The 14587-nt window shown below is 55.2% G+C and overlaps 1 protein-coding gene across 1 annotated transcript in view; it reads right to left on the bottom strand.

The window, feature by feature from the left end:
* The window catches only part of Nectin1 (nectin cell adhesion molecule 1), a 63090-nt gene extending 48736 nt beyond the window's left edge, over positions 1 to 14354 (bottom strand). Inside the window, exon 1 of the mRNA XM_021172451.2 lies at positions 13482 to 14354. Within this exon, the coding sequence (XP_021028110.1) occupies positions 13482 to 13560 (79 nt within the window). The 5' untranslated portion in view covers positions 13561 to 14354. The remainder of the gene's footprint in view (positions 1 to 13481) is intronic.
* Positions 14355 to 14587: the final 233 nt, after the last annotated feature.

The raw sequence follows: 14587 nt of genomic DNA, 5'->3' as shown, positions 1-14587 counted from the left end.
ACAAAACTGCCAATGATTTATTAACCAGAGTCACCAATGATTAACCCACCAAATGCCTGGACTGTTAGGCTGGTTGGCTTCCTCCGTCATCAGAGTTAAGTACCACCCCCTCCCAGCCACTTCTGGTCTGGATCTGGTCTTCTGGTGCCCTGATGGCGGCTACTCTTCAGTGACCCCTACAACCAGGATTGACTGTTTTGGGACAGGTCCCCCAGCTTGTCTGAGCCAACAGGGAGGTCCTCAGCCTTGTCACTTCTTCATTTCCAGCCTCTCCTGTGACTGGCTTGGCTCAGGCTAGGAGTCTGAATGAAGGAAAGGAGAGACACACTATAAAACACCATCTCTGCTTTGGACATACTGTTGCCAGGCAGGATGCCCAAGTAGCCTGGGGCATGTATGGGCTCTATACAGGCCTGCCTCAGGGGAGCGGGGAGCAGGGGCTGGGTAAGGTGGCAGACAGGTAGAGCAGATCCTGTGTGACCCGCCCCCCTCACCTCTCACTTGGCATCCACAAAGGCTTCTGAGTGGCTCTGCAAGTAGAGGAAGCTGATTCTTCCCCTCAGCCTTCGCCTGGGGGAGCTGAGAGGCTGGTGGGTGTGTGGGTTTCAGCGCAACTCCCGGTGAATCGTCCAGTAAGGACCTCCGAGGCAGGCAGTGAGGCTCGCCTGGACTCACTTCAAAGACAGGCCGGTTCTGTCTGACCCACTCCTGCCCCTGAACTTCTGACTGCAGAATTTGCTTGGGCACCGTAGCCCAAGCAAAGTGGAGTGCCCCACCCTGCCACATGCTGGGGCTGGCCCGTCCTATGCTGTGGCATGCCACAGAGCTGCTGTACTGGATCATGAGACACCAGAAAAGGACAGAAGAGGCTACTAGGAGATGGGTCCACCTGTGGTACCCCATGTGCCTGCCACCCCTTCCCATGGAGTCATCACACTCTCTAAGGCAGTCATGAGTCTGGTCCCTGGAGACCAAGTTACCCACCCCAACTCCCCTACACACCTCAGGTAACAGATGCAGGCAGACAGGGTCCTATCCCATCACTCTGGCTGCCCCCTGCCCTCCCCCCCAATCCTCCACAATATGCTCCCTCTACCATCCCTCTCTCCCACCACTAACTTAATTCCTTAATTCCCACTGGAGATAAGCCGATCTTCCACTGCAATTTATAGTTAATCCAAAAGAAAACAGGGGTGGGAAGGGGTGAGGGCTGGGAGAGGAAGGGGTGAGGGTGGCGGGAGGTGTGAGGCCAGCCTGCCCCACTCTGCCTCCTCTTAGATCTCTCACAGGCAGTTGGGAATTGAGGCTACAATCCCAGGCTGCTCAGTCAGTCCACCTCAGCTGCACTGGGTTCCATTTGGGGTGGTTACTTCTGCTACTAGATGGCTGGACGGTTCACATGCTATGATGGGGAAGCATGTGACCCTGGGCCACGGAAACACTGGCACACCGGGAAGAGCCAGGCTTCAGGGCTCTCTGAAGCGGATTATCACAAGGGCATCCAATGTGCCCCAGGCAATTCCAAGGGACAGAAACAGAGCTGGGGTTGGGGATGGGGTGTCAGGACACAGATCTTGGCATCCTTGCATGGAGAGTGTGGGGCTTCCAAGGAGAGAGGTGAGCTTCCTGTCACTAGAGGGGCTCACACTGAGGCTGGAAGCTGTACCAGATGGTAGGAGTTTGGGTAAGGGGTTCAGGACGTGATTGTGGCAGTACTTTATTTAATTTTTGCCTCCAATGCTGAGACTCCAGGATTTAGACCAATCTGCTCTGTCCTCTGCTGCAGGGCAGGGAAACTCCCTAAGTTGTGGGTCTACTGGGAGGCTCTCCCTAAACCTGGGTCTGCTGGGGAAGCAGGGGCTCTCCTTGAAAGTGAAGGGAAAAGCCGGGCGTGGTGGTGCACGCCTTTAATCCCAGCACTCGGGAGGCAGAGGCAGGCGGATTTCTGAGTTCGAGGCCAGCCTGGTCTACAAAGTGAGTTCCAGGACAGCCAGAGCTATACAGAGAAACCCTGTCTCGAAAAACCAAAAAAGAAAGTGAAGGGAAAACCCAGTACCTTGCCTAACCCCGCTCTCTTTAATTTCTATACAGGGAAGATTCAGGGAGGTCAGCGTGGACATGACCCACCAGGCTGCAACCCTCTGTCTATACTGCCTTCCAGGCATCTGTGCTGTGGCCATTCTTGCTTAAAGGAGTCAGCACCCTGAGATGTCACCTGCTATATGAGAGGGCAGAGGGCAGATGCCATCCACTGCTGGCCAGGACATTATGTTTGCTGCTGTGTCCTTGGCTGTAGGGACGAACCTGCTCACCACCACTATTGTGCAAGGATGGTCAGAAGTATGTGGGGAGGAGTCAGAACCATTTAATCCTGGCTTCCAACTACCTCTTAAGAAAGGAGACCAAATGGTCCCAAAGAGCCACCAGGTGACCATCTGAGGTGTGGAAAAACCTCTAAGGACACACATCTGTTCCCAGCTTGGAGGAGGAATCTCTTGACAAGATGGTGTATCGTTGCTGCTATGGGGGTAGGGGGCGTGTCTTCCTTTGGAGACTGAACCTTCCTCTCTAGACTCAGAGTCTAGGTAAAGAGCTAGTAACGAACAGCTGTGATATGATATCAGACTCAGCTCTCGTTGCTTCCCCCTTTCAAACTCTCCACCCCCAACTTAGCAGTTAAGGGAAGCCATGTTTAGATATCATCTGGCATCGATCCACAGGCCAACACAGGTCACTCATAAAATCCTGAGACCAAGATAACCTGCCGGTTCAGTGTTGAGAGGAAAAACAGGGAAACAAGTTGTTTGTGATCCTATAGACAAAACAATTATGGAAGTGACCTCTGAGTGTCTGTGACACTGTGGGGAGGGCAGATCCTGGCTCAGCATCAGCCACTCTGGCCACCTCGCCTCCAGTAGCCGGGCTCTGCAGCAGCAGCAGGCGCTGGGTGAGAGGCCTTGCTCCATGAAGAAGGCGAGCATCTAGTCAGGAGCACGCATGCATGCGCGCACGCGCACACACAGCCATAAACTCCCTAGTACACACTCAGAGGACATAAAAACACTAGTGAAGAACTCGCGTGAACCACACAGATTATTACCACGGTACAAACCGCGTCCACAGTGCTGAGGGGACAGGATAATGGAGTGATGGGGGCAGGCAGGGTAATAGGAGACACTGCCTGGAATGATGCGTCCATGCAGAGCTCGGGGCGGGGTGGATATGGAGACTTCCCAGCTATCCCTGCGGCAGTAGCACTGTGAGGTGGGCGCCAAGGATTGTCACTGCTTCCCCTCCTTTATCACCCCTGCTTCTCCTCAACACAGACACAGGCCCATTATCTGCCTCCTGGGAGGGCTGGAAAGGGTGCTGTAGCAGGGACAGAGGAAGGAGCAGGGGGTAGGGCCTGTCGCCTAAGTTCCCCTAAAGGCCCATCCATCAAGCCATCGGAGATAATCAGTGCTCAGCTGTTTCAGGACACTGATGACTCTCTGGGCACCACAGACACAAAGAATAAATTTAGGAAGGGGCTGTGTAGGAGGTATCTGGGTAGCAGGGCTGCTGCCCGGCCTGGGAAGGGAGAGAAGGCCCATCCATCATTCTGAGAGATGCAGCAATCTAGGCCAATGAGATGGCGATGCTTCGGGGCGGGGGTGGCGGGCAGTAATAATAAAATCATCTCGTGCATGGTGTGGCTCCTCCGTCAGTATCTTATTTACACGTGGGAGATGCCTGTCCCTGCGTGTGCTCCAACTGAGGTTTCAGGATGCTGCAGAATTCAGCCATGCAAACCCCTAGCAAGCTCTGGGTGGGCCTTTGTGATCACTGGGCAATCCCTGGGTTTAGGGAGGATCCAAGCAGGTCCTAAGCTTGCTTCTTCTAGGGGATTTCAAGCAGATTCCAGTCTAGGGAATCCAGAGCATGGCTCCGGCTGGTGTCTGGGCCACAGGGGCCACATCGTGATTCAAGCTAATGGAGCATGGACAATCAGAGGGTCTGGGAGGAATTTCTCCTTGGCTTCGAAGCTGATCAGATGACTGTGTTTCAGCCCAGCTAGCTTCCTAATTAAGCCAGTGGAGCTATGAGGCCAGAGTCCACTGGGTGACCTGTAGGGTCATGGGTGCCAGGAAAAGCTCTAGCTCTGGGTAACTCTGAGAGGGTAATACATTCATACTCTCTGCAGAGCCCATGGTTAGTCCCTAGCCATAATACAGGGAAAGGTCTGATTTTTTTTCTGCGCCTGAGATTGTCTCTGCTGGGCTCAGTCTCTATCCTACTGCGGGCACACTGCCGCACGGCTGAGAATCCCAGGCCCCAGGAGCACACTGCCTCCACTCCAGCTCCCGGTCCCCAGCTGCCCTCGGGCAGAGGAAGCCCTGGCCCTTTCATCCCAAGGGATCAAAGCTTCCTACACAGGTGAACACCCTAGATGCGCCCCAGCAGAGGCCCCTCCCTTTCCATCTTTTGGGATCTCTAGGAGACAGCATGAGAGATCATAACCTTCCAGAAGTCTGGGCTGAGCTCCGGACTCACTCATGATCAGTACCCAACCCAGGAACCTTGATTCCAGCTGGGAGTAGCTTTTGGCAAGTTCTCTAGAGAAACCAACTGACCTGCTTGTGTCTGCACGGAGCAAGGCAGGAGGTCGATGCCACTAGTAACGTGTAGACTCAGGATGAAAGAATGATAACATCGTATCTATTCCATCCCAGCCCAGCCAATGAACACTCTTGAGGCCCAGGAGGGGTAGGGACACGAGCAGGGGCAGGAGGGGCAGGAATGCAATAACTGCATTTCTAGACCGTCTAATGTAGCAAAAGGACGAAGTCACAGGAATAGCACCAGGATTCTTGAGGATGTGATGCACCCAGGCCTTACAACCACAGAACCAGGCTATGAGGGGATCCTCAAATGGACACAGATGTAAGCAGTATAGTGCTATGCACAGGGGTTGAACTGATCTTAACGTGCTGTCTTGTGAGTACTCCGGGCTTAGCAAACAGGCTTCTCCATCCTTTGCCCACAACACCCTGGAAGAGAAGCTTAGCCAAGTGGAAACATTGGGTCTAACTTCCTAGACCTGAACTCTGGCTCTGCCACTTGTGACCACAAGCAAGTCACCTAACCTGTCTGGGCCTCGTCTTTCCATATATAAAAACAGGCAAACCATATCTATCGTGAACATCCCACGTGATCTGTGATGGTCATTAAGTTATTAAATGACGCTGCCAACAGTCTGGCACCCAAGATCTCTGAATGCAAGTTTGCTTTCACCGTCATTATTACCCATGCACCTAGACATCCATGTAGCATGTATGGGGCTGGCTCTGTGTTAGGCCATGGGCTAACCAAGCCCTATCAGGAATGGCATTCTCAGCCCTGCGAAGAAGATAAATCCCAGGCTCAAAGAACTACCAATGAGGCATAGGAAGGCTTCAAGAAAAGTTATCTTCAGCCAGAGGGCAGACTACGAAGGTTTCACAAGTGCTGTTGGCTCAGATCTAGTGTTTAGAATTGGCATTTCAAGGAAATAGTGGACAGTGTGCAGGAACAGCATGTGCAAAGGCACTGGAGGGGCAAAGACACTTGATACAAACGGAGGAGTGTGCAGTGTGTGCAGGCAAAGGCAGGGAAAGATGGCAGGGAGGGAGCAGCTATCATATGCTCCTGGGCTTGTGAGCATCCTTCTCAGGTGGATCCTGGGAGTGTGGGCACACCGGAGCCAGGAATCAGGACCAGATGCAGCCAGGAGCTACAGTAGCAGCCTCAGCAAGGAGATACTGTCATCAGAGCCCACCACAGTGTATGTAGGGCCGGCCTGGCTCTGAGGCACCTTCTCTAACACTCTCATCTAAGCAGTTGATTGGGAGGGGGCAACACCTGAGGTGTAGCTCGGAGACAGAGAAGGGAACCACCTCCCTATCCCCATCATTTATAAACCAGAGGTGACTTGAAGGGACTCACAAGGAATGCCCTGGAACCCCCACTTTCCTCAGTGCAGAGTTGACTGCATTTGCCCAAATAGATCAAGCTCCAGTGACTCACTGGGTGGCCATACCAGTTCACCTGCCGGAGCGTGGGCTCCCCTGCATGACCCCCTTATTGGTGCAGGGCAGATCAGGGAGCCTGAGTGTGCTCATACTAGTTATTGAAGTCTGGCCTGCATTTTCCCAATGAGCCTGAGGCACTGAGAAGCGTCCTGTTTGTTTTTCCTTGTGACATCCATGGAGCCATGCTGGTGTTCTGGTATGCTGGGTTTCAGGCAAGAAGTCTAACACAGCAGCAGAGGCTACGGGCAGAACAAAGGCTGGACCAGGTGCTAGAGTCTGCTGTGAAACAACCCCATCTTTGGGGGCAAGAACTCCAAGGTGGACTATGGGTCCCTACCAGTTACTATGGTCACGGTACCCAACTCTAGGGAGGAGGTGCCACACAAAGCCCTGCCAAGGCTACTAGGTGGTTCTTGGTAGCAGCTAGCGCTTTCGCTCTGCCCTGGATGAAACTCCAGTTAGAGATAGGGAAAATGCTTTAGCCACAGGGTCTCTCAATCTCTATCCTCTGCTTTTTTAGATGGAAGACAGGCCAAGATTTAGGACAAGGCCACTGAGGACTCCTGGTTCTAACTCCCTTTGTATGTTCCTGTCCCTAGGGGCCGCCCCCATGCAATGATGATGGCTGGGGCCTATACTCAGCTCCTCTCAGAGACTGGCTTGGAAAGGAGCTGGGTTTACTCCACTGTGGGCAGGGGCAAACCGAGAGTCCAGCTTGTTTCCAGCTTTGAGGTGCATGCATTCCAGAACTCTGGACGGATGGCCTCTATTTAAGTCCATCGATTGACCTCAGTCTCTCAATGGGACAGTCTTGTGCCCATGGCCAATGGCCCATTTCGCCTCCTGGACCACGCCTGCAGCTGAGTCCCAAAGGAGCCACGAGCCAGCGGAACTAATGTCCTCTAATGAGATTCGGGCCAGAGTGGTCAGGCGGGTTTTATTGTGTGTGGCTGGGTAATGAGACTCCTCATAAACTAGGAGTGATTTGGGGTCTGTGCAGACTCGAGGTGGCAGAGATTCCTGGGCGAGGGAGCTGACTCAAGGTGCCAAATTGTATCTCCGAAGCACTCTTGGGTGCTCCATCCACTCCATGATGCTTCCTGGGCTCCTGCTCTCTGCCTGAGCCAAGCCCACACCCTGTCCTGGCGTGCCCATGCCCTGGGGCTCCACGCTCACACCTCAGGGCCCTGCCCTTGTCTCAGCCCACATTCCCAGGGGAGCATTCTCCCCTGTTTCTTCACTGCTCCACTGTTGGGCACACATTGGGTCAGCCTGGGCTCTGTGGGCATCTCCAATGCACCCCTTACCTCCCCCAGGAGCTGCAAGACAGGGAGAGTGGAAGACGGTGGGGGCTGACAATGTTTGTATCACTCACACAATGATGATGGCCTGGCTCAACTCTTCTGTGTGCGCCCATCCTGGCTAGTTTCTCCTGTCTGGTCTAAAGCATTTACCCTCAGAAGCCCTGGTGTCTGGTTTGGCCACATGGGATGGGCAACAATCACCAAACTAAGATGTGTTCTCCTCATCTGTAAAAGGGGAATGATATTAATCCTAAACCCAACTCACATGAGTTCTGGCTGAAACTCTGAGCGGAGCGTGGTGCTGGCCTCTGGTTCCATCTGCATTGTTTTCATGACAATTTAGTGGAAGTGTTCATCTGGCAACAGGAGACCAGGAAGAGAAGTAGGGCAACCCCAGGACGGACTCTCTTTACCTGGCCTCTATCACCTCAACAGAAGCCGCTGCCTCCCCTCCTCTCAGATGTAGGTAGAAATTTAAAGAAAAGCAGGGGCAGAGAGTCCCAGGCTCTCCCCACCAGCCTCGGGTGGCTGCCTCAGCAAAGACTCCAGATGGGCAATGGCGAGCGCCCCAGCTGGGCTGCATCCAGGGAGCAACTCGGGTGCCTGGAGAGCCCTGAGTGACAAGCTGCAGAACAAAGGCTGCCCGGCACCTGCTGCCCGTGCAGCACAGGCCTCCACAGGACTGGCCTGGGCAGGTAGCTTCAGCCGGTCAGGCCACACGAGTCCTCCCACCATGCCAGCGGCTCCCAGGTGGCTGGAGCATCATGTCCAAATAGGGGCAGGGGCAGGGACTAACTCCCATAGTACCAGGTTGGAGAAAAAGGAAGTGAGGCTAGCAATGAGCAGGCGGCTAAGTGGCTTTCTCAAAAGAGCATAAAGGTCGTGCTACCCAGTGAGCAGACACAGAGAGGCAGGGTCATTCAGAGGAAAGACACAGGGTAAGAGCCCAGGTCCTCCATTTGTTTCGTGTTATCACATGCTAGCCTTGAGTTAAGAACTTTTTCTGTCATCATTCTCCATCTCATCTTGAAATCTGGGATAGCGCACCAACGGGATTCCATCTCGCAGATAGGAAAACTGAGGCTCATGCCGCAGCCCTGCTGAGGTTTCTCAACACGTCATCCATAGAGCTGGGATTCCAACCTAGCTCGGCCAGTTTTACTAGGCTGGATCACCAAGATGAGGCAAAGAACTGGTTACAGGAGGACAGCTAAGCGACTGGCTTCTCTGTCCTCTACTTAGAGAGGGAGAAAGGCACAGCTTCCATGTCCTACCCCTGAAGAATAAACACCTCTAAGCTCCCCTTCTGCACTTTCCAGGATGGGGACTATTGCCCTCAAGACCCTATATCTGCTATCCCAAAATCTGTGTCTGCCTTGGGTCTCTTCTCTTATACTGGGTTTGCCTCTATGTGGCGAAGGTTCAGTGTTCCGACAGCTTGTCTGACAGCTTCATGTTTCTTCCTTTTCCTCTCATTCCAGCTCCACCAGGTGCGTGGAGCTTAGAGGGTTAACTGGATGCAGGGGTGTTATCTCCAGCTCAGGGCAGTCCCTCTGCAAGGTGATCCGCTTGGATCTTAAGTTACCCCCTGCGCCAGGCAGCACATCTGCTGTTGGCTCTGCAGGCCTGCTCTCTATGGAGGGGTGTTGGCAGCACATGGGGATACATGCCTGCTAGGTTTAGGCAAGGAGTCTAAGCTCCTGAGACTGCTGCTTCCCTGTGCTATGTCTCTCGCTGCCACCTCCTTTTCTAACGAGTGGGCTCTCTCCTGCTGCCCAAGCCTAGGGTTCTATCAGGTGCATTCATATTGCTGACCTGGCCACCCTCTTGGCTCTGCAGGCTTCTTATGGGGGAAAAAAGAATAGTGTGGTACCTAATTTCCAAAATTTCTTTTCCTAAGTGCTCGTGCAGGAAGCAAAGGTGCCTGAAGAACTGAAAAACTATGTCCCTCGGCCCCACCAGACTTTCCAGGATCTTGAGAGCCCATGGAGCAGACTCCAGCATTGCTCCGCTAGCCAAGGAGACAACAGAAGACAGAGAGGGAGCCTTTCCAGGTGTTGTCAAGGTCTTGTGCTCCTCCCAGCAAGGATTTAGTGGAAAGCCAAGGACAGAGAAGCAGGGAGCAGACTCAAGGTCTCCTATGCCCCAAAGGACTAGGATCCAGCAGTTTTCACTGGAGTGGGCTGGCCTTGCTAGCTCTTAAACAAATCCTGGGTCTCCTCCCCAAATCACCCTCAAGTCACTGACATCGTCACACCCGTGCAACCCTTCTGAATGCCGTAAAAAATCAGTTATGTGTGAACAAGCATTTGGTACTTACAGCTCCAGGTCCATGGTAATCTGCAAACATGAGTATATACACTCCCTAATTCTAGTTCCTGCAGATCTGTACTTGTAACAGTGAAATTGTAGATGACCAACACCATCACACAAAGCCCTGTGCACATGCGTAATACACCCACGCTAGACCAAAGGAGAGCCTGCCAGAAGTGTTAGAAGCTAAGTCCCACAGCTGCTTACTGCCCATTCTCACCTGGAGCCCCGGCTAAACGTTCAAAGTTAAAAAGGAAAAAAAAAAAAAAGAAAGAAAGAAAGAAAAGGAAAGGAAAGGAAAGGGAACAAAAGCCCAACAGGTGACTTTGTAGCTACCTCTCTGCCCCTTCTTCAGTGAGGAGGTGTTCAATTTGCCAAGTTAACCAGGAAAGATACAATCAGAAGAGTCTAAGCTATAGTCACACCTCCCTTGGGTGTTTTCTATTTGTGCTGAACAATGAACATTAGTCAGCTGCTAAACAATGGCAGCATCATAGATGCAGAGATGGGAGCCGACCCTCTGGCCCTCCCTCCCGACCCACTGGCTCAGCTGTGGTCACAGCCCTGCTGGCAGCCCACAACTGGGTCCACAGGCCAGGCAGCCCAGGTGATCTCCTAGGAGGACTCACTGTGCAGAGCCAAGTGGCCAAGGAAAGAACCTGCAGCCTACAGATGGTCCCAGCTTGCATCAGGGAAGCCACTGACTACATGTCCCACGGGCAGACTTGACTAGGTTCAGAAGCCCCCCTTTGGGCCACTCAGCCAGGCCTGCTGGGCCCAAGCTCTGTAGTGTGTAGCTCTCTGTCCGGCCTTGACAGTCAGGCCTTGGATCTGACCCAGAAGATGCTCTCCGCAAGGCTTCCCGACTCATAGGCCTGGAGATGGTTGTGTTTTTTACAGTGCAAGCCCCAGGTCAGAAGAACGGATTCAGCCACAATGCCTGGCCCAGTAAGCCCAAGCCCACCATGTCTGTGAGAAACAGGGAAGAGGAAAAGAACCCAATCGCTTGGCTCTGGGGGCTTCAAAGGAAAGCACCAGGAATTGGTGCTGTGCACAGGTAGCTCGAAAGGGATGAACGCTGTGGCCTGTAGCCTGTGACTCTGTGGCCTGGCAGGCTTTTGCATGGTGAGCTTGACACCTAGGGTGTGGGGTTTCTTTCTAGACCAAAGGTGTGGGGAAGCCAATTAGAGAGGGTGTGGCAAAGGTGGGACACTTACTTCCCAGACAGCTTCTCCACCCCTTCCTCTTCGGCTTCCAGCCCTCTGTGGGTAGCACTGACCCTCTCCTCTAAGTGAGCACCCTGGAAGGAGTCATCTGTCATACCAGGAAACAAAGACGAAGCTCCCGGGTCCTTCCTATTCTGCCTGCACCGTCTGCCATACAGAAATGTACTTTGAGAACCGGTTGGCCGTGTTATAAAGTCAGGAGCCATCACACGCGCTCCGGGTTCCTGCCTCCCCACTTCCCCAGTGCTCCCTGTCACAGCTTCGAGAACCCAGGCGAGAGCAGCAGACTGGCAAATCCCCAGAGAAAGGCAGAGGACAGAAGAGGGAGGAACACAGTGGACACAGTGGGGACCAGTTGCCAACGGGGGTCTCCTAGCTTCCTCAGTCCAAGGATCCACTTGCTCTTGGCTACCATGGACCTCAGAAAGCAAGTAGAGGAGGCAGCAGGTACACAGAAGCAGGTTCCATCTAAGAGCTTGGTGAGTCCAGGAACTTTGGCTGCCTCAGCTGTACCCATCCACCGGTCATGGTCAGCAGCAGAGCACTTATTAAATATCTCTTGGCTGTGACTCCATTCTGGGCATCCTAGCCTCTCAGTTGGGTTTTTGGTGGGGAGTATCTGCTTTGAGCCAGGTGAGTGTCACCTCTCTGTCTCCACCTCTTGTGTGGGTGGAGTACAATGGGTCTCTAACCCGCCCCCCCACCCCTACCCCCCCAACCCCTACCCCCACCAATGGAATTAACCTGCTCCAACCCAAAACTGGGGAACCAAGCACCAGATACAATGTGCTGAGCTTATCCCTCCTCAAACCCTCTGGCCCTTTGTCCATCCCCGGATTAGGTTAACCCCTAGTGTGCTAGGAATCCTTAGGGGCTCTTGGCAAGTGGCTTACTCTGGGTTCCAGGAAGAGTTAGGGAATTAAAAGGCGTTCTCAAGTTCAGCCTATGCTGACCATGTAAATTCAGAGGCTGAGTTTCTGTGTGCACTGCACTTAACACTATCAGCAAGAAAGTAGCCGACTGGCTGTCACTCTCACCCAGACCACAGTGGCGGCAGGTTCAGCATGCCCCTGTGAAGTGGAAAGGGATATAGAATGTCCCTTCCTGGGACACCCAAGAGGGGAGCACTCCACACTGGCCTAGGTACTGACTTTCCCAAATTGCTTTCCTGATATCCACCACTGCTGGAGAGGTGCAGCGCCCCAGCACGGAGAAGGCCGGCAGCAGGAGGAGGAGGAGGCAGTAAGGGAAGCAGAGGAGGCCAAGCTCTTGTCATCCAGGAGAGAGTCCAAGCTACACCTGGACAGGCAGGCCTACCTCTCCCTACCAAACTGTCTGGCAAGCCTGCAGAATCACAGTGGCCGGGAATCCAATATTCTTAATAATCCAGAAGTCTCTGTCTGTATTCCAGCCCCCTATTTTGCCACCCCGAGTTGACGACCACGAAGCAAGCCTTCCAAGACCCCATCTTATCTCAAGAGCTTGTCTCAGGTTTCTTTACGGGGGACGGGGGAGTTGGCTAGCGAGATACTCTCCCCACTTTGACCCGAATTAGTGTCCTGCTGGCAGCCTAGTTGCTTCCCCAGGGACACAAGGGGTTAAACCCAGGCGAGGGGACTCGGTAGGATTTGCCTCCTAAACGCATTTTCCAGTTCATTCCCCAGCACAATATGCCTGGGCCGTCCTAGCCTCCGCCCGCCCCCACCCCATCCGTCAGAATAGGCCAATATGGGCCACCCCAGGGTCGGGCGCGGAGTTAACCCCTCTTCTGCCGGCATCTCACACCTCGAGGAAAGAAACGCGGGACACCCTCGGGGCCTCCCGGAAAAGTGGGTCATGCGGCCACCTGGCTGGCATGAAGCCCGTGAAGCTTCCTCCTGGGAGAACCCTCCGCTTTAGAAGTGGAGTTCCGAGACGGAGCCCAGCCCCGAGCAAGGCCCGGAGTTTGCGATCCCCAGGCGGCCCGACCTCACCCTCCAGAAAAGGAACCGCAGGTGAGTAAGAAGCTGCCGGTGCCGCAGGAGCAGGTTCCGATCGCCCGCTGTGGGGCGATGTGGGGCAGGAGGGGGCCCCCATGAGCCCGAAACCATCTGACAAGAGGCCGCCAAAAGAAATGAAGTCGCCCCCAACCCCCGCCACTCTCCTAGCCCACAGCCCACCAGCTAGGAGACTGACGCCCTCCCCCTGGGGCTGTTGTCTCATACCCCAAGCCCGTGATTACGGTGATTATTTTGCATTTATGTAACACGCAGTGTTTCCAAACTGCTTCTCGAGCTGAGAACTGGTTATTAAATAAATAGAACCCTATTACATATTATTATTTTTGTGAAGAACTGAGCGGAGAAAGTGCTTTCTTGCTACATAGAGACGTGCATCCGATTGCTACCCTGCAGGGCAGGCTGTTGGGCTTCTCAACCCCTTTCTCCACGGTGCCACCTCCTGCCCCCCCTTATCCAAGCGTGACCCAACTTTTCTGGCTCCGTTCGCTCCCTACAACCCGTAGCCTTGCCCATCATCCAGCTCCAAGTCCCGGGGAGGTTCTGGTTGGGTGGGGGGGCTATGGAGGGAGGCAGAGGCAATCGCCTTACCTGGGAGGAAGAAGGCGGTCAAGCCGAGAGCGAGTCCCCACCAGCGTCCAGCGGCGCCCGCAAGCCCCATCCGAGCCATCGGGGGGTGGGGGTCCGGCGAAAGGGGCTGCCAGGAGGGCGCTCCTCGCGCTCCAGAAACCAGTCTGGAAGACGAGGGCGGATCGCTGGCGGTTGGCGGGCGCTCGGAGGATCCAGGTCAGCCGCAGCCGTCGGTCGGGGCGGGGTGGGCTGGGTGGGATCCGCGCGGCCGCAATCCGGGCCCCGGCTGCCGCCGGCTCAGAGCCTCGGCAGATGCCCGCAGTAAGTTGCACGAGTCATGCCCCTTTCGCCTCCTCCGCTCTTCTCCTCGCCCCGGTCCCCGCCCTCTTCTTCCACGCAAAGCCCGGCTGGGGAGAGGGACCCACCCCCGGCGCGCCCGGCTACCGGGCTAGCGCGGCGCAGGCTCCCGGCCCTGGGCGCGCTCACACCCTCCCGCTCGGCTCCAACTTGCAGGCGTCCATGGCCGGCTGTACTCCGAGGGTGGCCGGGCGGTGCGGAGGGCACGGGGCCCAGGCGGTGGTGTGCGGCTAGGGCGGCCAGCTGCCCGCGAGGCTCGGGGCTGCACGGTCTTGGAGGACCGAGGGGAGCGAGCCGGGTGCGCCACGGGTCCCCACCGCGGCCGCTGCGCTCGGTGCGGGCGATCCGCAACAATGTGGAGCTGCTCCGGTGCCGAGGCGAGCCGCGCTCTCTCCTCTCCCTCTCTTTCTCTCACTCGCAGATCCAGCCTCTCACCCGCTCTCCCGTGATGTCAGCCCGGGGGGAGGGGTTAGCATTAACCCCCTCCTGGCTCCCACGCGCCCGGCCCAGCCCTGGCCCGGCCTCCGCCCGCGCGGCCGCACCTCCCAGTCCTAAGCAGCTGTGGCTGCGAGCGTGGCCGTGGGGTTCGGCTCAGGGCCCCTCGCTAGCAAGATGCCCCTTGGGTCGCCTTTCGGTCGTGGAAAGGGCCGGAGAGAGGGCTGCCCTCCTCGGTCGCTGACAAAGGGAGGCAGTGACCCCTAGCGGCCGGCAAGGGGGAGAAGCTGCTCGGTAGGGGTGGAGTTAAGATGAGGAGGGGGGCTGCCGTAGGG

The sequence above is a fragment of the Mus caroli genome, chromosome 9 (genome assembly GCF_900094665.2).
Source record: "Mus caroli chromosome 9, CAROLI_EIJ_v1.1, whole genome shotgun sequence".
NCBI classification, from domain to species: domain Eukaryota; kingdom Metazoa; phylum Chordata; class Mammalia; order Rodentia; family Muridae; genus Mus; species Mus caroli.
This window is presented reverse-complemented; position numbering and strand designations above follow the sequence as displayed.